Below are 22649 nucleotides of genomic sequence, written 5' to 3' on the forward strand. Positions count from 1 at the left end.
CGTCACTCGGCGTCACGCACTCGGCGTTCTACCCAATGCGCGCAGCCGAGCGTCTTACGTCAGGCGACTCTGCCACTGGCTAGGAGCATCGTCTAACAGTGGTGACCTCACTTCCGTTCTCCTCCGGACGGTATTTGTTCTAATAGCTACGGCATTTTAAAAAAATCCCGCATCAGCATCGGGTTTACTAGCAGTCGTAGCTGTCGCGCTTTAGCGGAAGTTAGGGAACAACTGCCTGACACAGCTGTTTTGTCCGTACAACAAGATGGCTGCGCTCAGTGTGGGCTCTAATCGCTCAGGTGGGAAGACCTTCTCCTCGCACAACCAGACGTTCGCTTGCCAGTGTCCGAGAATGAGGGGCCAGTAGGTGGGGCTCCCACAGGCAGGGCACATGGGGCTTCTCTGGGACCCGAACAGGGGTCCCGCGAGCGGTCTTGCTCTCACCCCAGAGGCGCTGCCCGGCCCCGAGCTGCGCACGCCCTATCACGGTGCTGCCTAGGTCGCGGGCTAGCGGGGCAAGGCAGAGCCCCGGAACAGGTGCTGCTGGGCGAAACGGGGGCAGATGGCTGGAGGGCCGAGGTCATATCAACAACCGGGACACAATCTGGGTTTCCGTAGAGCTGGCTGTGATTGGCGCTGCAGCCCAGAACAAGCCCAGCCTGGCCCTTCGAGGTGTGCGGTGACCCGACACCCTCTCTGGGGGCTGCAGGATCAGCCCCCTTCCCTGCCCACCCAGAAAGCTGCAGAAGTCTGGCCAGGCTGTATGTAAATTCGTGGCACGTTATTTTCAAAGGGAGACTCGCGCTTTCCTGTGTCGGGGGTTGTCTAGCACAAGCTCTCAGTTTACCTAAACACTGTCAGAGCTGCTAATGGGATAATCATGGAGTAGAGAATTGTGGCATGTTATATAACAGGCTTTTATTCTGTATATTATAGAGACGTTGTGAAATAAGCATACAGTAAGAGTGCTATGGCGAGAGCGTTTAAAGACTGGAGTTTCTGCTGCGTTATTAACAGTGCATGGTGGGGGTCAGCAACAGACTGTATATTTGAAATGCTTAGCACACTTTAGGCATTGTTTTAATATACTTCAGTAATTCTATAAAGTCTGTTTTTGTATTAATTACAGGAAAAATCTAAACTGGAAAACAAGTATGAATTTCAGTTCCAATTTCTCAGAGACTGTCCTTGAAAAGGAGAGAATGTGATGTCTGTGGTGCATCAGCTGTCAGTTGGGTGGCTACTGGATCATCTTTCCTTCATCAACAAGGCCAGTTACCAGCTTTGCCCTTCCTGCCAGTGCCCTGCTCCCTCCGCTTCTCATGTTGCTCCTGTTTCTTCCACCCCTTCTACAGAGGATATTGTTGCTCCTTCCACCGTTGATACTACTTACTCTACTGGAGCTGCAGTAGAGAGAACAGGGGCAACACTAAAGAAAAACTATGTGTTTCGGGAAGAGTTCTTTCATGTTTTTAAGCCCCATATAGTTTCAGCTCCCCAACAGAAGCCCCAGCAAGAAAGCTCTGATGCTGGTCCAAGGGAGGGGAAGGACAGTGGCAATGGAACAGAGCAGCACGAAGGAGCCAAGAACAGTGATGGGGATTCCCTTGCCAGTGCTAGGAAGGTATGGTCTACAGAAAAAAAAAAAAAGACCATTAATAAAATAACTATGCATCTACCATAACAACTTCTTGAAAATTGTCTTGCTACTTCTTGAAATAATTTAAAGCACAAATTGTTGGGGGGTGGGGCAAGGAGGAAGCATATCCACAGCAAATTTCAAAATGTGAACGAAGTCTGCACTTAAAAATTGTGTGAAACCGAAGCCTTTGCTAGATACTTACAAGGATTTACCCAGCTCCTTAACAAGATGATGTTAGGACCTTGTAGCTCATGACGCCATTTTCAAGCCATCAGTACTATATCATTTAGCATGCATCTGCTAAACACTTATGGTCTGAATTTTCAGAAGTGCTGAGCTGACTTCAGTGTGAGTTGCTCAGTCCCTCTGAAAATTAGTAGATGCCTGCCCAGCAAGCTTAGAAACGACTTTTTAATTGCTTGTTTTTGATTTCTAATGTTTTCTAACTTCTTGAGGGAGAACTAGCCACATACAGAGTTGGAATTTTTGTGTTCTGCTATTTTTAAATTATTTTTACCCCTCCCCCCAAATAATTAATCCATTCTAAAATAAATCTGTGGCCAGATGTTTAGATGGTGTAAATTCACTGATTTAAGTGGAGCTATGTTGATATCTGATATTCTCTATTTTTTTCTTCTAAATAACATTTCTAAAATGGCTGGGTGGTTTCTACTCAAACTTTTTAAAAAGAGTACCTTTGGCTGAAATCCATCATGAATCATTTCAGCCCAAAAGAGCAATGTTAGGAAGGAAAGACTGAAAAGAAAGATTTGTAATGGAACTTTAGATGCTTAGGTAACCTTACAGTAGTGATGTTCTGTAAAAAATAACTTTGGACTCCGTGTTAGACTCTGAATGACTCCTTGGTTAAACTTGCTCAATTTACAAATAACTGGCATGTCTATTTTTTTAACAACTATTTTTTACAAACTTAGTCTCGGATCTGTGAGTCAAGTTGTTGAGGTTTTGTTTGTTTGTGTTTTGGCTAACGCCTAATCATCAATAACAAAGCTGCAAGTGAAACTAAACAATTTTGTTGATTATATGTAAGCCTGAAAAGAATGCAACTCACTACTGATTTTAAATTAATAAAACTCATTGTTAGTCAAAGAAACAGCTATACCTATGAAAATGCTCTTGATGCAGATATGTTGTTTAGAAAGCACCTTTCATTACACACTCAGTTTTCTGACTCTACTACACCTTTTTCAGCATTTGTTGGCATGTTTGCTATTCTATATTGAACCTGTTACACTCTGAGTGTGCCTGGATATGCAGTATGTCCACTGGAGTGACTGAATAGGTTTAGGATGTATACAGTAGAATCTCAGAGTTATGAACACCAGAGTTACGAACTGACCAGTCAACTACACACCTTATTTGGAACTAGAAGTATGCAGTCAGGCGGCAGCAGAGACCAAAAAAAAATAAAATAAAATGGCAAATCAGTACCGTACTGTGTTAAACATAAACTACTAAAAAACAAAGGAAAAGTTTTGTTTCTGTGCCTGTTTCATTTACATTAAGATGGTTAAAAGCAGAATTTTTTTCTGCATAGTAAAGTTTCAAAGCTGTATTAAGTCAATGCTCAGTTTTGAAACTTTTGAAAGAACAACCATAACGTTTTGTTCAAAGGTATGACCAACCTCCATTTTCGAGGTGTTCGTAACTCTGAGGTTCTACTGTATATATTAAAGTCTCTTCATGCTGTATTATTGAAAATTTAATGAAGATGAGGAAAATGATGGATCTCTGGACTTTGTCAATTGTTATTGCACTTCATTTATTGACCCAAAAAATAAAAACTTATATATATATTTTTTACTTTAGTTGCAAATAGTGTTTTACAACTGCAGGACTATTCTTACACTTTTCACAAGACTGTATTTAAAGAAAATTTATTTGCCAAGGATGATTAAGTAGTTCTGAGGGTTATTTTTTTAAATTAACATGGTAAGGGTGGGTAAATATATTTTGTGCCTGGGCTTGAAAGTTTTCATGACAATTTTGCTGATGTGTTGCATGTAGCGTTCATTGAAATACAGAAATATGAGGTGCATCTGTTCCCTTTAAATTTTGTGTATATGATGTATGGGCTAAATCAATGTATGGGCTGTATCTTTCTGGAGTTAGGTGACACATTCTTGTTGGCAATAGCCTGGGCTTGGCAACCAAACAAAGATTTCATAGCATTTTCATCTGGAGACAGAAAAACTAAGCAGTGAAGATTAGAGTTAATATGAGCTGTGAAGTGGCATATCATTGAATAGCACTGGCAAACAGGCTGATACAGGCTCTTACAGCACAGATTTCCGTATATACTCGTTCATAAGCCGAATTTTTTTAGTAAAAGGAAGCACCAGAGAAGGGTGTAGAGAGGGAGAGGTGGGACACAGCCCATCCCCCCAACAGAGGAAGCAAGGAGAGGCAGCACAGCCAGAAGGGAAGAGGTGGGGCCAGTGTCTCTGCTTCTGGCCGCGCTGCTCTCCCCCCCCCCCAGCCTCTGAAGCAGCTGCCCCACACCCCAAAGCAGGCTGTGGCTGCACTGCCCGGCCCGCCAGAGCTCGCTGCGGTCGTGCCGCCCAGCCCGCTGGAACATGCTGCAGCCGCACCGCCCAGTCTGGCCCGCCAGAGCAGGCTGCGGCCGCAGGGAGCAGCTCCAGCCAGGCCAGAGACATCCTCCCCAGATAAGGTGGGAAGTGATGGGATGAGGAGAGTGTGGGGGTCCCGAGCTAGCGGTGGGGTCATGTGGGGGATGGTCACAGGGGTTACTCCCCTGACTTCCAGCTTCTCTTCCCGCCCCCCCCCCCCAAATAAAATTCTCTACCAGTTGCTGTCCCGGCACGTCAGGATAAGCAGCTGGTGCGCCGGAGCACTTTGTTTACTTAGGTTTACCTCTGTGCTTGCAGACACTCGAGGTAAACAAACCATCTTGGCCCACCAGCAGCTTATCCTGATGGCCCGGGAGCCAAAGTTTGCTGACCCCTGAATTATAGGGTCAGCTGATGAACGGGTTATAAAAATTTTCCATTTTTACTTATCCATCTGGGGGGGGGGGTCGGCTTATAAATGAACCGGCTTATGATCGAGTATATATGGTATTTTAAAATGACTGTGGCACCATCAGAAGCTGACTATGACAAAAGACTTAAGTTCATAAAAAGAAGGGTATGGCAAATTGTTACAAGCTCTGAAGGCATGTATATGTTTCTCTAGCATATTTTTGCCATGTAGTAGCACAGCTGATATTTTTTTTCCCCATATTTTGTTCACTGCAGAAACGTAAAAGAAAGTGTAGTGTGTTCAACCAAGGTGAACTGGATGCTTTAGAATACCATACAAAGGTAAGCCTGAGCAATAGTAAGTAACAATGACAAGTGTACAGTATGTATCTGTAGGTAATTTATGAATATAAACCCTCTGAAACTATTCCAAAATATATGGAGCATGAGTCTTGTAATTTCAGTTCATTACAGTTAGAGCAATATTTGGTTTCACCAGTCCCCAAGTGGAGGACTCAATACTGGGACTATTTTAAGTGTGTGTGTTTGTTTTTTGTATAAAAATTAAACTGCAGCTGAGAAATTTCAAAGCGCTAGAAACTGGTTTCACATAACACCTTTAATATTCTAGGTAGCTGAACATCCTGGAGTAAGCACCGAGTTAGCTAGCTAGGCAATGTCTGCAAGAAAATGGTACAGATGCGGGTTTTGAGCCTTGACTGTATAAACAGTTCTAATGATGTGTATATTGGACGCTGAACTGAGATTATTCCCCAACTCTTTTATAAAGATGCTCTGCTGTGTCACATCCACTGAAGGGGGGCAGAATTACCCATTCTTTAACCTCTTATATAGTATCCTGTTTGCTACAGTAGAGTGTTAGGAATGAGTTAGAGCCCATGTCTTGATGTGGGTTTGAAGCCATGACCTTTGGAGGTATGATCACTACCAGCTGAGATGTACTGATGGAATCTAAAAATTGAATCTCTGGACAAATGAGCCTTTCTGAACACTTTTATTTATCAATTTGTTTTGGAAAATGTGTCATGTAATGTAGCAAGAAAGTCTTAGACAAGATAAAATTAGTCTGTGCTGTACAGTTTATTTGTAACAAACGAGTTATGTAAAAATGACTAATTAGGGTTGGCATGGAAGCATGATGGGATGCGAATAATAGGAATTTTTATTTTTATGGTGACTAGTTTGGTGATGGTAAAATTTTAAATTTTATTTTCTTCCTTTTAGTCCTTTCTGGAGTAACAGTGGTAGAAAGGACAAACCATTTCAGAACTTCATAATCGCTCAGTGACCAAATCCCCATTCATTTCGAAACTCTTCCTCTGGCACCTTTTTGGTTGCTCACTGGTAGAGTGGCTTACAATGCTAGCCTTTCCCTTCTGGTGAATTCTGTGTATGTTTTAATTAATAGAATTTAATGTTCTTATTCTAGTACATATTTGTTCATATCACAAAACTGCCACAAAGTTGGGATAATTGATTCCTCCACTGCTTTACTTGATAGCAGTTTTTTTCCATCATGGCAAGTAACATGCCTCTAGTGTAAATCATCATTGCTCCATTGACTGTTGTCTCTGATCTCTGTTCTGCATACAGTTGTCTTTAATCTGGTACTCTCAGATTTCTACCTTCCTGACTTCTGATTTCTGCCACCTGAGGATTTGCCCATGATGTTTCGAAAATTTTCCTTGCTCTACTTTTTGAAGCTTTATAGTTTAGATGTAATTTTTTTAACATTTGTAAAACGATTTGAGCTTTAAACATGTCAGTCATGTACATGGAAAATTATTATTGTAGAAATGTGAAGTTACTTAAATGTGGCTTTTTAAAAAAAAATTGTGCTCTTCTTCTTCCAAGGTGAGTTGGCTTGGGAGGATGTGTGAGAGAGTTTAATTTCCTTTTTTGAGTAGGAACTTAGTCTTGACATTTCATTTATAAGAGTAGAAATGCACAGTAAAGTGATGGTTTGTGTTCTAGCCAACACTGAATCTAATTCATGTAAAAATTTGTTGACTGTAAAAAGCAAGAAAAATTTTCTATAAATGTTAGTTTCCTCAGTTCTGTTTGATTCAAACAAGATCTATATCACTTATAGACTGCAAAATAATTTATTACTAACAAACAAAAATCAGAGTTGTAAAAGATTAGTTTGTGTAGTTTTAAAAGTAGATAAAATATATTGAAAGAATGATCAAACACAGTTTTGATGCGGAGAATAACTTTATATTGGCAACAGGATGGGAGAGAAGACATTTGGTGCCAGATGGATTCATATTTTTTATACATGATCACATTGCTAGAAATATATGTTTTTTAGATTACATTTGTAGCAAGTATACACTGATCCTATGGTTAAACATTGGCCCTTTCATATGACATAATTAAAAAATAAACCAGATGCAAAAAGCATAAAGCAATAGATTTTTAAGGCATCAATGCAGGAATGCACTGATGCACATGCTTATGTGTTTCCTGAATAGTAATGCTTTCCTCAATTGAGAGGTGTGTTTGCATTCCTTTCTCCTGATATTGGTAGTAATCACTGTATTAATTTTTATTTTTCTCTTGAAATTGTATTTTAAAATATTAAGATCTATAATCTCTATATTACATCACAATATTTTTATAGGATCCCCATTGTATATTCCAACCAAACATTGTGATCTTTTTATACAGGTAACATCTCCTATCTACAGATCTCAGAATGCTTTAAACTTTGGTTATCTTTATTATTTATAATATAATAAGATCCAGGGGTCTCAGTCAGATTAGGGGTTCAGTATGCTGGGTGCTATACAAATGCATTACTCCAAATTGCTTACAGTTTAAGACCCTGATTCTGAAAAGACTTGTGCACCTACTTCATGAACTGAATTCAATGAGATCACTGTTTGTGAAGTTAAATGTATGTTTAGCACTTTGCAAGATTGGGGTTAAATAAAAACAATGCACGAGGGAGTGAGAAAGATGGACAAGTGATAAAATCTCTTGGGGTATGTCTACACTACGAGAGTAGTTCGATTTTAGTTAAATCGAATATGTGCAATCGATATTAGAAAGTCGAACGTGTGTGTCCACACTAAGGACAGTAATTCGACTTTGTCAGTCCACACTACCGGGGAAAGCGTCGACATTGGAAGCAGTGCACTGTGGGCAGCTATCCCACAGTTCCCGCAGTCCCCGCTGCCCATTGGAATTCTGGGTCGAGCCCCCAATGCCTTCTGGGGGAAAAAAATGTCTCGAGGGTGCTTTTGGGTAACTGTCGTCATCCAATCGTCACTCCCGCCCTCCCTCCCTCCTTGAAAGCGCCGGCGGGAAATCAGTTCGCGCACTTTTCTGGTCAGTGACAGCGCGGACGCCACAGCACCGCGAGCATGGATCCCGCTGCGACCATCGCCGCAGTTGTGGCCGTTGTCAACGCCTCGCAGCTCATCATGCACCTTTCACAGAGGCAGATAGAGAGAAATCAGGCGAGGAGGCTACGGCAGCGGAGTGAGGACCTGAACTCCGAGAGTAGCACGCGCCTGTCAGAAACCACGACACCCAGCGCCGAGGACATCACGTTGGCAATGGGACATGTGGATTTTGTTGAACGGTGATTCTGGCCCGGGAAACAAGCACGGACTGGTGGGACCGCATAGTGCTTCAGGTCTGGGATGAATCCCAGTGGCTGCTAAACTTTGGCATGCGGAAGGGGACTTTCCTGGAACTTTGTGAGTTGCTGTCCCCTGCCCTGAAGCACAAGGACACCCGCATGCGAGCAGCCCTGACTGGTATTTACTTGGAGAAGCTTACTGACTCGCTGTGATCTCAGCGAAACCAATATCCCCATCGTTATAGCAGCTTGCTGCATGCTCCACAATCTCTGTGAGAGCAAGGGGGAGACCTTTATGGCGGGGTGGGAGGTTGAGGCAAATAGCCTGGCTGCTGATTACGCCCAGCCAGACAGCCGGGCGATTAGAAGATCCCAGCGGGACGCGCTGTGCATCCGGGAGGCTTTGAAAGCCAGTTCCAGGACTGAGCAGGGTACCCAGTGACTTTTAAGTTTGTGGACACAGAAGCTGAACTTGCCCCCGTTTCTTTACCCAGTTACCCCCTTCACCCCCTTCCCAAAAAATAAAATCTGTTCTGTTTTGCTAATGAACACCGTTGTCTTCATTACTCTTTTCGCGGGAATGTTTTAAACCTGGGTTTAGTGTTGTGATGCTTCTAAACTGCCCTCCCCCGCCACAAAGTCACAGAGCAACCCCCCCCCCACACAGAACATGAAAGCCACCTCCCAGACTGACCAGGGTAACTAGTCACCGCACTGTGTATGTGCCCTGCTGCTGGGCCTGCCCCCTGCTAAAGGTGACTGTCCTGTCTAATTACCAAGCCCCTTCCCCCCCCCTTCAGACAGACTCTCCTCCAAAAGAAGAGGATGGAAACAGTAATGAACAGAAACGTGTTTTTTATTAACAACCACACATGGAACGGGGGGGTGAAACTTGGACGGGGTCTTGTGTGAGGCGGGTAGGAAAGGACTTTTCAGATTTTGGGGAATGAGAGCCTTCTACTGCTATAGCTGTCCGCTGGGGTGGAGTGAAAGTTTTCACGGCCCCTGCCGCCCCTCCGTGTTTGGACTTTGGGTGAGGGGGGTATGGGACTTGGTGGCGGGGCAGGGTGGTTAGAGAGAGTCTGCAGCGGGGCTCTCTCCTCCTGCTTCCGGTCCTGCAGAACATCCACAAGGCGCCGGAGCGTGTCCGTTTGCTCCCTCATTAGTCCAAGCAGCGTTTGAGTCGCCTGCTGGTCCTCCTGTCGCCACCTCTCCTCCCGTTCCATGTTTGCCCGGTGCATTTGGGACAAGTTCTCCCTCCACTGTGTCTTCTGGGCTGCCTGTGCTCGGGAGCATCCCATTAGTTCAGCAAACATGTCTTCCCGTGTCCTCTTCTTCCTCCTCCTAATGTGCGCTAGCCTCTGGGCAGATGTGGCTGTGGGAATTGGAAAAAGGGAGTGAATTCCTGAGACAGATCAATGTATCTGTGAACAGAGAACATAGTCTTGCTCTGTGAACAAGACCATGCAGAGCACCTATCACACGCGCACTGAGGACAAGGTCGAATTTTCGGCCCTCGCCTACAGTGCCTGCGGTCTCGCTGTGGCGAGCTGAGGAGCGGGGCAGGACACCGGACTTTGTCTAGCTGGCAAACATGGTAAGCCGTAGACTTGTGGCTGCTTAAAACTTTAAGAGTGGCACTGGCCTCCTTTCACATAGAAAGCAATGCGAGTCTCTGCTGGCAGCAATCCTGCAAGCATGAACTCTGCCCCTGTCCCAGCCCCTCGCGGCTGTAAACCGCGTGGCTGTAAACCGGCGGTTGCAGTTCTGTAAAGGAACGGGCAAGCAGTCCCAATACTAACTTTCCCCTTCCTAATTCAAAGCAGGACGTCATGCCAGACATCACCCTCCTGAGGGTCTCAGAGAGCCAGAAGGAGAGGATGCTGCGAGACAGCCTGCAGAAACCGGGGCCATTTGCTGCTATGCTGTGCAAGGCCATGATCCCCGAATACCTGCTGGCGTTGTGGCAGGGAAACGTGTCATACCACGGGGGGCCTAATAAGCTCTCCCTGCCAAAGAACCTGATAATTAGGCTGGAAAGACACCTGCAGGAGGCCTATGAGGAGTTCTCCCCGGGGGATCTCACCTCTATCCCCGGACACATCGACCAGTTTTTGGGTTAGGTGCCCTTGGAGGGACAAAAGAGTGGAGCGTCTTGGGCAGTGTAATCATGAAGCGGACATTGTTGAATTTTCTTAAAATGGTTCGGACTATACATTGAAGCGGCCAAAGACACAGTAATCATGAAACCCTTTTTTCAGATTCCCCTTTTTGTTGCACTTTCCTGTTTACATGTTTAGAAGCACTTTACCCATTGTTAATATTTCAAATCTTCCTGTTCTGTTATAAATAAAAGTTTACATACTTGAAAGCACTTTAGCTATTGTTAATATTTAAAATATGCAAGTTCTGTTATAAATAAATGTTAAGATATTTAAAACACTTACTGCTTGATCCTTCCCCTGAATCTGTGTCCGGGTTACATGCTGGGGAGGGTTGGTAGGGGATCTCTGTGAGGGTGATGAAGAGCTCCTGGCTGTCGGGGAAATCAGCGTTGTAAGCGCTGTCGACTGCCTCGTCCTCCTCATCTCCTTCCTCATCTTCCACGTCCGCTAACATGTCCGAGGAACCGGCTGTGGACAATATCCCATTCTCAAAGTCCACGGTCACTGGTGGGGTAGTGGTGGCGGCCGCACCTAGGATGGAATGCAGTGCCTCGTAGAAACGGGATGTGTGGGGCTGGGATCCGGAGCGTCCGTTTGCTTCTTTGGTCTTCTGGTAGCCTTGTCTCAGCTCCTTGATTTTCACGCGGCACTGCGTTGCATCCCGGCTGTATCCTCTCTCTGCCATGGCTTTAGAGATCTTCTCGTAGATCTTTGCATTCCGTCTTTTGGAGCGCAGCTCGGCAAGCACGGACTCATCTCCCCACACAGCGATGAGATCCAAGACTTCCCGATCAGTCCATGCTGGGACCCTCTTTCTAGTCTGGGATTGCACGGCCATCTCTGCTGGAGAGCTCTGCATCTTTGCCACTGCTGCTGAGCTCGCCACGGTGTCCAAACAGAAACTGCGATTCAAACTGCCCAGACAGGAAAAGGAATTCAAATTTTCCCGGGGTGTGGCTGGTCAGAGCATCCGAGCTCGGACTGCTGTCCAGAGCGTCAACAGAGTGGTGCACTGTGGGATAGCTCCCGGAGCTATTAGCGTCGATTTCCATCCACACCTAGCCTAATTCGATATGGCCATTTCGAATTTAGCGCTACTCCTCTCGTTGGGGAGGATTACAGAAATCGATTTAAAGAGAGCTCTATGTCGAACTAAATAGCCTCGTGGTGTGGACGGGTGCAGGGTTAATTCGAATTAACGGTGCTAAATTCGACATAAACGCCTAGTGTAGACCAGGCCTTGGTTGCCTATATTAGTTATGTGCACAACTTCGGGTTTTTTTAATGAAAGTGTAAACAAACGGTAGCTATTAATGAAACACTTGTAATCTCTGCTAGCCTCCTTTTAAACCATTAGTAAATTAAGCTTTGCATTTATAGCAGTAAAAGCTAACCTCCCCAGGTTGTTCCTCTCCATAGGATGAGAAGTCAGTATAAATTGTTTTAGCATTTATTCATAGCTGTTGTAGGAACAGAGAAACTGCTTTTTTTAAAGTTTTTTTTTTTTTTATAGGAACCCCTTGTACATTCATTGGTATTCCTGAATGTGTGTATGCTAAGACCATGAAGGCTATAATTATATTCCAATATTGCCAACCCCAAGCATTCAAAAATATTGAGATTTTAAAAATAATAAATGTGGTGTTCTTGTTATTTGCCTTCTCATGTTTGATCCTTTAAAAGTTCATTGTAACCATAAAGACTAGAAATTTACTTTAAAAAAAAAAAAGTTGAGTCCCACATAATCTCATGATTCCAGGAGCTGGAGCTTTAAAAACAATAATAAATATTGTAAGATTCATGATAGTTGGCAACACTGATAAATGGACAGTATTCTTTGGTTTATAATTGAAAATAGTGAGGTCATGATGATGATGGATGCAGGGAGTAATTTAGGCTCGGAATCGTTGATGAGATGTGCATTACCAGATTCTCAATTAAAGTCACTGGGATTCTGTGCAGGTTCAAGGAACTACCTGCATGAAAGACTTCCAGGATCAGGGCCTAAGAGGGTGTCATTTCGATGGTCACTAAAAACAAGTTATAATAATTTGACTCACTAATTTTTTTTTATCATTCTTAGTTTAATGCATAAAATATGTTGTTTTTAAAGTGAGTTTAAGGTTCTGGAAAGTTACCATATTAAAATTCCTGGATACTGACATCCTCAGTTTTCCTGATTGTAAATTTGTTTGTCTCAATACGAGTCCTGATGATAACCTGCAGATTCGCAATGTAGCAAATATGTTTGAAATTTCTGTTTAATTCTCCAGAGATCTCAACCAGACATTTCAAAGATCCTTTCCCTCTGCTTTGTATGTCTTATTACTGTACAGATCAGGGGTCTGATATTGGAAGGCACCAGGTGTTTAATCAAAGAAGGACTCAAAAGTGGTTTTCTTCACCCCATTTCTGCAAAACAAAGTAGCGTCAAGAATGTTATTACAGGACATGTTGGCTGTGGGATGGCTGAATTATGTGAAATGGCAAAACATTTTTCTTCTGTGAATGAAAATGACCATCGATCTGCACAAATTGTAGATGAGGAAACATCCATTCCAGAGCAGGATCTGCTTTCATGCGTTACAGAGAACAATACAGACTATGCAAAGATAATAAATTTAATGGGACAGAAGTACCTGGTGCCGCCAAAAAGCAGTTTCCTTTTATCTGATATTTCCTGTATGCAACCACTTCTGAATTGTAAGTATCTTTACTCATTAAAATTTCCTCTTTTTGTCAGTAGCCCGTCTATCTGCTCGCTGATGGAACATGTTGTCTGTTAAGCCACAGAGCCACTTCTCAAGTAATCATCTTGACATTAGACTTCAATGTAGATTGAAGTATTGGTAGTAGGGAACACACTAGCAAGCTGCTACCATTAGAAGTTTGAGAATGAGCTATTCTTCATGCAGATCGGCTGGGATTTTCAAAGAAGCATATGGGAGTTAGTTGCCCAACTTTGTGAGAGGTATCTAAATCCCTTAGGCTCCTTTGAAAATCTCATCTGCCGTGTATTGTGTGAAACTAATAGACGAATGCTTCTTTAATTAGCTAAGCACTTTATTTCTGTGCTTTCCCCAATAATCCATTTAATGAATTTGTGTTGTTTACTCATTTGAATAATTTATAACTACAATATGACAAGGTATTTAAGAAGAGAGAAATAATTTTTTTCCAGCATTAATTCCTTCATGTGTAGTACTAAAAGAACAAATTACTTAGGCTGTAACCAATAATCTGTGACTTGATAGTTACTTTTATTTCCCACTCTCCAATATTCCATTTTAAAATTAAAAAGAAATCACCCATGTTTTGATAAGAAAGACTTGCAAGCTGTGGAATTTAACCTAACAATTACAGTTCTCCCCTGACAAATTAGGAGTTCAAGCTGTATGTCTGTTGAGCAAAATGGCTTACTACATTGAGGTACATGAAAGAATAAGAAGATATTTTGTATTTTCTAAATTAGACCTCAAATTACTGCTGCACATTTAACACCATTTGGATCCTCTCAATCAGAGATCAGATAGGATTAACCTTCTCTTGAATTTCCTGATCTAACATGATGGCATGGCCTCAGGTATTTTCCTGTAAGCCTTACTCCCAAAAGTAGCTATTTCTACTATTTCCAAAGAATTGGCAGATTCTGTCCAGATTCAGGATACCTCCCTCAGTTCAATAGTTGATATCTGAATAGAAACCATCTATCTGGATCTGGAAATCATAGAAGTGTAGGGCTAGAAGGGTCCTAGAGAGATCATCTAGTCCATCCCCTTGCACTGAAGCAGGACCAAGTATACCTAGACCATTCCTGACAGGTGTTTGTCTAACCCAGGGGTGGGCAAACCTTTTGGCCTGAGGGCCACATCTGGGTATGGAAATTGTATGGCGGGCCATGAATGCTCACAAAATTGGGGATCGGGGTGCGGTGACACCATCACAGGACCTAACCAGATCAGTCACACCATCACTGGTTCATTCACGTGCACGTCCACCAATGTAATATACGCCATCATATGCCAGCAATGCCCCTCTGCTACGTACATCGGCCAAACTGGACAGTCCCTACGTAAAAGGATAAATGGACACAAATCAGATATTAGGAATGGCAATATACAAAAACCTGTAGGAGAACACTTTAATCTCCCTAGACACACAATAGCAGATTTAAAGGTAGCCATCCTGCACAAATAAACTTCAGGACCAGACTTCAAAGAGAAACTGCTGAGCTTCAGTTCATCTGCAAATTTGACACCATCAGCTCAGGATTAAACAAAGACTGTGAATAGCTAGCCAATACAAAAGCAGTTTCTCCTCCCTTGGTATTCACACCTCAACTGCTAGAAGAGGGCCTCATCCTCCCTGATTGAACTAACCTTGTTATCTCTAGCCTGACTCACTCTTGCTTGCATATTTATACCTGCCTCTGGAAATTTCCACTACATGCATCCGACGAAGTGGGTATTCACCCACAAAAGCTCATGCTCCAATACGTCTGTTGGTCTATAAGGTGCCACAGGACTCTTTGCTGCTTTTACAGATCCAGACTAACACGGCTACCCCTCTGATTAGTAGTAGTAGTTTACAATACACCTGTAACCAACATGACATAACATAGCAGAGTCCGAGTGTGGCCTAAAACCATCTCTAACTGATCAGCCATTTAAAAATCATTAATATCTGACCCAGTGAACCATCATAACAGAAACATATCTTAGTCTGACACATTTATCGGTTTTCGTTAATTTCCTCAAAATGACAGTTATCATATTGTGGTAAGTTGAAGCATTTTAGTTAATTATTTTTAAAAGCAAAATAGAATATCGCCCCTCTGCCGCACAGTCTAGTCTTCTGGTCTCTGTAATTAGGTTGCTTACACTTTGTGGAACAATTTTAGCTTTTGTTTTAAAACTAGTCTTTCAATTTTACTTTCTTTCTAGATAAGAATAAATATGATGTAATTGTGATAGATCCACCATGGCAGAACAAGTCTGTTAAAAGAAGTAACCGGTAACTTTTTTGTAAATTTATATATTTCCTGTTTTGTGTTTTGTTTTGTTTTTAAAAATCCGCCAAACCCCACATTTGATTTTGTTCACGCGCTAGTGCAGCATTCCTGCAAAGTTCTGATTATGTGTTTGTTTTTGGTTTTTTTACCTCCACACAGATGCAGTTGATATAATATGGTAATGCAATCCAACACATTGATAACTGCTAGCTTTGGCCCCGATCTTGCAAACATTTTGACGCTTACCTAACCTGAAGCATATTCGTATGTGAGTAATCTCATGGATTTCATTGAGACTAGTCAAATGCTTCAAATTAAGCGTGTGCCAAAGGGCTTATAGGATTGGCGCTTAAATTACTTTCCAGGAGAGCTTGAAGCCAATTTTATTGCAAAGCCCCAATCCTGCAAATACTTACGCATGTGCTCAATTTTAATACCATGAGTAATACCATTTATTTCAAAGGAAAGTGCATACACCAGTGTTTGCGGGACTTGGGCCCAATTTGGAAACTTCAGAATTTTTTTGTTGTAGGTTTGATTCTCTGCTTGATCAGTAGAAGTAGAAAATTTAATAATACAGTACTGAAATTCTCAGGCACAATGGGGTCAGCTGCTGAGAACTCTAGTTTGCAAAGTCATTACATTAGAATTTATGGGCCTGTTTCTTAAGTGAGCTACATACATTTTATTCCAACAGGACTCAGTTTGTTACATAGACTCACTACCATGTAAAAGTGGTGAAAATGGTGGAGAATTTGGACATATAACTTTCCAAAGTGAATATTGATATAGTTTCTCTCCTGTAGTTCTGGAAGCTTGCAATTAAAAAAATAAAAAAAATTGCACAGACAGGATAGAGTTGAAGTTAAGTGTATTTCCTGAGTTAGCAAATTTTTTGTGTGGGTTTCAAAACACCACTCTAATCCTGTGATATCAGAAGTCTGATTTTTTTTAAAGTAATTTGTTACTTAGAACATTAATATCCACATCCCATACCTTGCCTCTTAATCCTAAAATCCAAATAGTGTTCCAGATGCCTCTTCTGAAATAAACTGCTCTAGCATACAACCACAGACAATACATACCAATACAATCCTGAAAATCATACTCATATGCACAACATTAACTCTCTTCAGGTGTTCTTAAATAGTAGTAACACATTACAGACTTTTCAAGTGAAGTGTGTCTGTCAGTAAGACATTTTGGTGTGGTCAGTTAAGGTTGTGTGGCATTGAGAAATAGAGGGGAACAGGAGCTACTGTCTTTATGTACATTTTATTTTATTTTATTTTTTTTAATGCTGTCTGGAGTGGTTCAGAACCATGAGTGCCAACCTCAGGGCACACCCCAAACTGGTAATATGTTTTATAATTAGATTTCACCAACCCAGTAACAAGTGTGAACTCCTGGATTACTGTAACAGTCTTACTATGAAGTCACAGACAGTCCCTTTAGGCTCTATCTTGCCACCCAGGCAATATGGACTTTGTGATAAATAGTCACTTACATCAAAGATCACAAAATATTCAGATTGCTCCCAGTCCCAAGAGACTAGTCACTTAACCCAGATCAATTATCTCACACCAAAAACAACACTGGTAGCCAATCCTATAGTAAACTAATTAAGGATTTAACAACTAGGGGAAAATGTTATTTACAGGTTAAAGCACACAACATATATGAACAATTGAGTTCAGTCTATGATTCCAAAAGGTGACAGTGCTGTAGCAATCTGTCAGCATTGAATGTCTTTTCAGGGCTTAAGTCAGGTTGACACTGAGGATGTGTGCTTTGTTTCTTAGCTACAGCCCTAGTAAGAGTGTAAACAGTAAAGAGATGAAAAATCTTCATATCAGCTATTTTTATTTCCCTCTTCCAGCTTTCAAAACAATGGGATGAGGCCTTCTGCACATACTTCTCCATGGGGCAATTAAAGCTTATGTCCTACAATACAAAAAAAAATAATTTTGATAGCCCTCCTGGGTGGGTAGAGGCAGCCACTCTTCCTGTCTGAGTTCACAAATTCAGAGCAGGCATTTTTACAATTATAAAACAAACTTATATTTTACATTGTAGCATGGAATACAGACATTATAAGTAAGATTAATGCAGGCAGCATTTTATACATTCTAAATATCTTTAGAAGTCTAACACCTATCTTGAACAATAGTAACATGTAGGTGAGCTGGTCTGGTTTCCAGCTATGAATTTGTCACCTGACGCCTACAGACTTGGCAAGAGCTGGCACCTGGTTTACCAGGGTCATACGTAATAATACAGTCTGTCCTTTTTTTTTTTTTTAGTAACAAAAAACACATCCCCATCATCCCTCCCCTTCCCCTTAAATAAAACATCCAACTTCCTGTCAAAGCAGAAAACTCAGTTATTTCTGTTCTTGAATGTGGTACAGGTTTGTATTTTGAAATAGCTGCACCACTCATAATAGGATGCACCTTTCTATTTTATCCCCTTTGAGAAAGGCACACTCTTCCACAATGAGTGTAAGTGCTTAATTTTTGAGCTGGAAGCCATCCAAGGGCTTCAGTGGAGATTCCTTTCAGGTTTTTTACTCATTGCAGATCAGTGGACTAACTTGTTGAATGAGGTTTAGCTTCCCGTTCAACATGAGGATCTTGGTCTGTATGATTAAAAATAATTAAGCCAGAGAAGAAATGCATATTGAGATTAGTGCTTAACTGAAAAGAAATAATTCTGCAACATTTATAGGAAGACTGCATCCTGAGTGACTAGTGAGTTGCATGAAAACTACTATGTTACTAGTGTAGATAGCATGGCATTCAAAACAATAAAGAACCACGTCCATAAGTTAGAGACATGATCTGAAAACCTCTCTATATTCTTCACACTGAAGTAAAATTAACTTTACAGTATTCAGATTTATTTTGAGCAACCTACTATACCTCTAATAGAAATACTAATTTAAAATTATAAATTACTTTTGTATATGGTTTGAGAAGTGATTACTGTTTTGATCTTTTAACCTGACAATCCAAGTTGGCATTGTTCTTGTGCTTATAGGTTACTCCATTTGCTTTTCATTCAGATGGGAGATTTCTTATTACAGAGTGAATGGCATTGACTTGAGTGGAAGCTATAATATAGACAGAAACTGTGTCATCAAATAGTTTATTCTAGTGTACAAATGAGAGTATTGGATTAAAAGCAATAATCATTGTCAAAATTAAGACTGGAACTCAGCCTTTTTCAAAAGTAAAATTCTTACAGACCTGACATATTTTGGGAATGGGAGAAATATTTAGATAAAAATTGCAACGTGTGTGTGTGTGTGTGTGTGTATATATATATATATATATATATGTGTGTGTGTGTGTGTATGTGTATATATATATATATGTGTGTGTGTGTGTGTGTGTGTATGTGTATATATATATATATATATAAATATGAGTCAAGAATGACATCCAGTGGCCAAATATGTTGAATGCTTACAAAACCCCCCCACACATATGGATATTATATGTGTGTGTGTGTGTGTGTGTGTATAATTTTTATATATATATCCATATGTGTGGGGTTTTTTGTAAGCATCCAACATATTTGGCCACTGGATGTCACTCTTGACTCATATTTAAGTTTATTTTACTGTGTGGTTTTATTTGTATTCAGGAAATGGTTCTTAAAGAAGAATGTCAGAGTTGGGGCTTTATATAGCCCCTTTCACTGTTGTGGTTTTTTATACTAGTTTTGTGTTTGCTAATACGCTTTCTGAATATACCGATATACAGATACAGCCACTTGTCTTCATGGCAAATCAAGCAAATTCCCATACCATCGCTAGCTGCTCCAAATTGTCTTGTGGTCACATGGGTGACCAATAGACAGAAGCACCTACGTTTTGTTAAGGATGAACTTTATCCTTATTGGTCTGTGAAGACTCTTGCTGAGTGGCACTGGGTGAAAGTAAGTTATGAATCTCTTTGCTTTTGGTGCGTGGGCCATGCAACATGGTGCTTTTCTGCATATTTCAGTAATTTCTCTGTCCCTTAGTGTTTTTTGTATTTAAAGGTCATTACTACTTCACTGGGATGCAGTAATTTTATATCTTCATTTTGTATTGGGGGGGGGGGGGGGGTGGGAAGATTAATAATAACTAATAGAAAAATGTAGCTGTTGTATACCAAGTCACATGCAAAATTTATTTCTCATTTCTTTTTGTCAGATTACCAGATCTGGAGAATTTGTATTTCCATTAGATTCTTCCCACAAAAAACCCTATGAAGTTCTTGTGTTGGGGAGAGTTCAAGGAAGTATAAATTTGCCATTAAGGTAGGAGAGACTATTTTTAGTAAGTAATTTTCTAAGTGGGTGTTCTTTTTGCATGTGTCATTCTTATATAAGCTATATAATAAGCTTCCAGGGTTGTCACTGTGTGTCACTCTGGAGCCTAGAATCTCTGTTTAGTCAGTGTGAAGCGATGGAAATACACAGCTATAAGCATGTCTGAGAGCTCTTTTTGTTCAGAATATCACCAGATTTAATCATCAGTAGGATTTGTGATGTGTTACAATCCAGTTTTTAAGTTCTTAGTCATTTTGACTTTACAAATTACACTTGTGGTACTGTACCTGTACGCTAAGGCATGTATCTATGCCATGCCAGTCACTTTTTGCCCCTCACCTGGTGCATACTGCACCTAAAACTGGCACAGCCGCCCTTGGGAGCATCATCCCAATGAAAGGGGAATTCTCCAGTGGCACAGAGTGACCAAAGCAACTCGTGTCTCTCCCAGCTGCCTGTGTATGGAGCATGGCTCTGGGAAAGGGGACATGGCTAGGGGTTCCCTTTGCTGGCACTTCCCAGCTGCAGTCCTACCTGCTTGGGGCTGTTGGCTGCCATTAGAAGTTAGAGCAGTCCTTTGTCTGTTCTCTCTCTTACTGGGGGACCAGTCCAATGAACAGGTGGCCCAGAATCAGGAGGAAAATAAGTGGCTGGGGTTGTGCTGTGCATTCTCCACCATAGCAGAGGGCTGTGTGTATGTATTTATGTATGCACATAATGTAGGGGTGTGGTTTGGGTTCTTTTGGTTAAAGTAGGTGATATTCTACAGTTGAAAAGTGACAGAACTATCGATTAGTTTGGATATTTTTCCCCTCTTGTTTCATCCCTTTATTACCTATATTTTCTCCAAAGCCTCCGAAATTTCATAAATTGCCCTTTATCTTTCAGGAAAACAAATATACTCAACATTTAGATATTTAGCTTCCCCAAGGCTTACGGTGAAGTCTGATAGTGAACGAGTACTCTGTGTTTTTTATATCCCATTTGAAACAAAACCCCATGAAAATGCGTACCTGTATCACAGTATTGATTGAGAAATCTCATTTATTTTCTTCTGATTTTATACAACAGGAAATCAGATGTGGAAGTACTTCCAATTCCAGACCACAAATTAATTGTCAGCGTACCCTGCACTCTTCATTCACACAAACCTCCTCTTACTGGTATGTTCTTTGAACACCTCTCTACAATATAGTGTTTGTATTGACCAAGATTTTTCAAACGTGAGTGTCTGAAGCTAGGCACCTAAATCCATATATAGGTGCCAAATAGGTAGCCTGATTTTTCAGAGATGCCAAGCAATTGCAGTCAATAGGAATGACGAGTGTTCAACACATCTGAAAATCCTGCCACTTTTAGTTCCTTAAATATGGGTGTTAGGCACCAAAGTTTGGGCATCTCTGTTTGAAATTTTTGGACAGAGGTCTTAAATAATAAAAAAAAAAAAAGTTGCATTTGTTTTATAGTTTATAACTACTTCAAAATTGTTCTGTTCCTGCATTCTGTGTAAAAGAGTTCCAGTTGACCTGAGTTCTTTCCTTTGTGTGGTGAGCAGCATTTCCCTGGCTGGGAATACATAAAATAGACTGTCTGTTGTTTACTTAATTAAAACCACCAGTCTCTTCTTTCTGGGACACCTAATTGTGGAAGAGATTTAATGTATAGAATATGCACATATAGCACAAAACCTTGGGTATGTTTTATATCTTTTTAAAACCACAAATTTAATAAAAATAACTTTTAACAAACTGACAATACACCTCTACCTCAATATAACGCTGTCCTCGGGAGCCAAAAAATCTTACCGCGTTATAAGTGAAACCGCATTATATCAAACTTGCTTTGATCCACCGGAGTGCACAGCGCCCCCCCCCCTGGAGCACTGCTTTACCGCATTATATCCGAATTCGTGTTCTCGGGTCGTGTTATATCGAGGTAGAGTTGTAATTGACAGCAAGTAGACCATACCCATGCTAATTACCAATATCCATTATACATTACAGGAGTTGATCTCCAACCAATCAGTTAGACAAAAGGTGCCTCCCATCCAAGCCCTTGCTCATGCTAGGTCTGAAGAATCTCATCACCTTTGCACAATGCCATGAGGGTCTGCAAACTGGGGCTCTGGCGGATCAATGATGAATTTTCAAATCAAGATTGGATGTTTTTCAAAAAGATATGCTCTAAGAATTTATTTTTTGGAAGTTCTATGGCCTGTGTTATATAGGAGGTCAGACAGACTAAGTGTTGGAAGTATTATTTGTGCAGGGTATTTCCATGACACTAATGTAACCATAAATTCATTTATTAAAACGAAAGGCCAAATGCTATTTATAATTGCTCTAAACATGCCTAAACAATAAGCAATTTAGTACATCCAAACAGTAACAAAACACTTCTAAGCATTTGATCAAGATACTTATAAATGGGCTAACCTCCAGGAGTGCTTAGACCGATATTGGTTGTCTTCAATTTGGTCAGGCAGGTATTAGCAGTGAACCCCTTAAGAGTTGACTTTATACTCTTTTTTTAACAAACAAGCGATGTCATTGCCAATTTTCAGACCTCAGTTAAGGCCAGATGAAGCAGTTTCTTATATAGCAAATTACTTACTGCACCTGGTATCCAATTAACTGTGTTTCATTTCTGTTACTTTAGCCCATACTTTAAGATAACACTGATATTTTGAAGGGTCATTACAAGTTTAACACAACAACTCTTCTTTCGCATGAACTCATTCTTTTTGGTCACATGCTTTGGGCCCATTGCTCATGCTAATATCTCAACTTAATTCAAAACTGTAGTTCACCCAAATCTAATGTGGACCTATGTTACTGCACTAGGTGATCACAGTGGCCCTTCTGGCCTTGGAATCTATGAATTTATAGATTATATC

The 22649-nt window shown here is 41.1% G+C and overlaps 1 protein-coding gene across 3 annotated transcripts in view; it reads left to right on the forward strand.

The window, feature by feature from the left end:
- Nucleotides 1–53: 53 nt before the first annotated feature.
- METTL4 (methyltransferase like 4) overlaps nucleotides 54–22649 on the forward strand; it is a 33909-nt gene continuing 11313 nt past the window's right edge. Inside the window, exons 1-8 of one of the 3 annotated variants that reach the window (XM_026661454.2) lie at nucleotides 54–130; nucleotides 1130–1624; nucleotides 4921–4986; nucleotides 12759–13125; nucleotides 15366–15435; nucleotides 19201–19375; nucleotides 19635–19741; nucleotides 20825–20916. In XM_026661454.2, coding sequence (XP_026517239.1) covers nucleotides 1208–1624; nucleotides 4921–4986; nucleotides 12759–13125; nucleotides 15366–15435; nucleotides 19201–19375; nucleotides 19635–19741; nucleotides 20825–20916 — 1294 coding nt within the window. In that variant the 5' untranslated portion in view covers nucleotides 54–130; nucleotides 1130–1207. The other 2 variants (XM_026661443.2, XM_026661461.2) reach the window with 2 other exon arrangements.

Source organism: Terrapene carolina, unplaced genomic scaffold, assembly GCF_002925995.2.
Source record: "Terrapene carolina triunguis isolate 2854851 unplaced genomic scaffold, T_m_triunguis-2.0 Scaffold58, whole genome shotgun sequence".
Classification (NCBI taxonomy): Eukaryota; Metazoa; Chordata; order Testudines; family Emydidae; genus Terrapene; species Terrapene triunguis.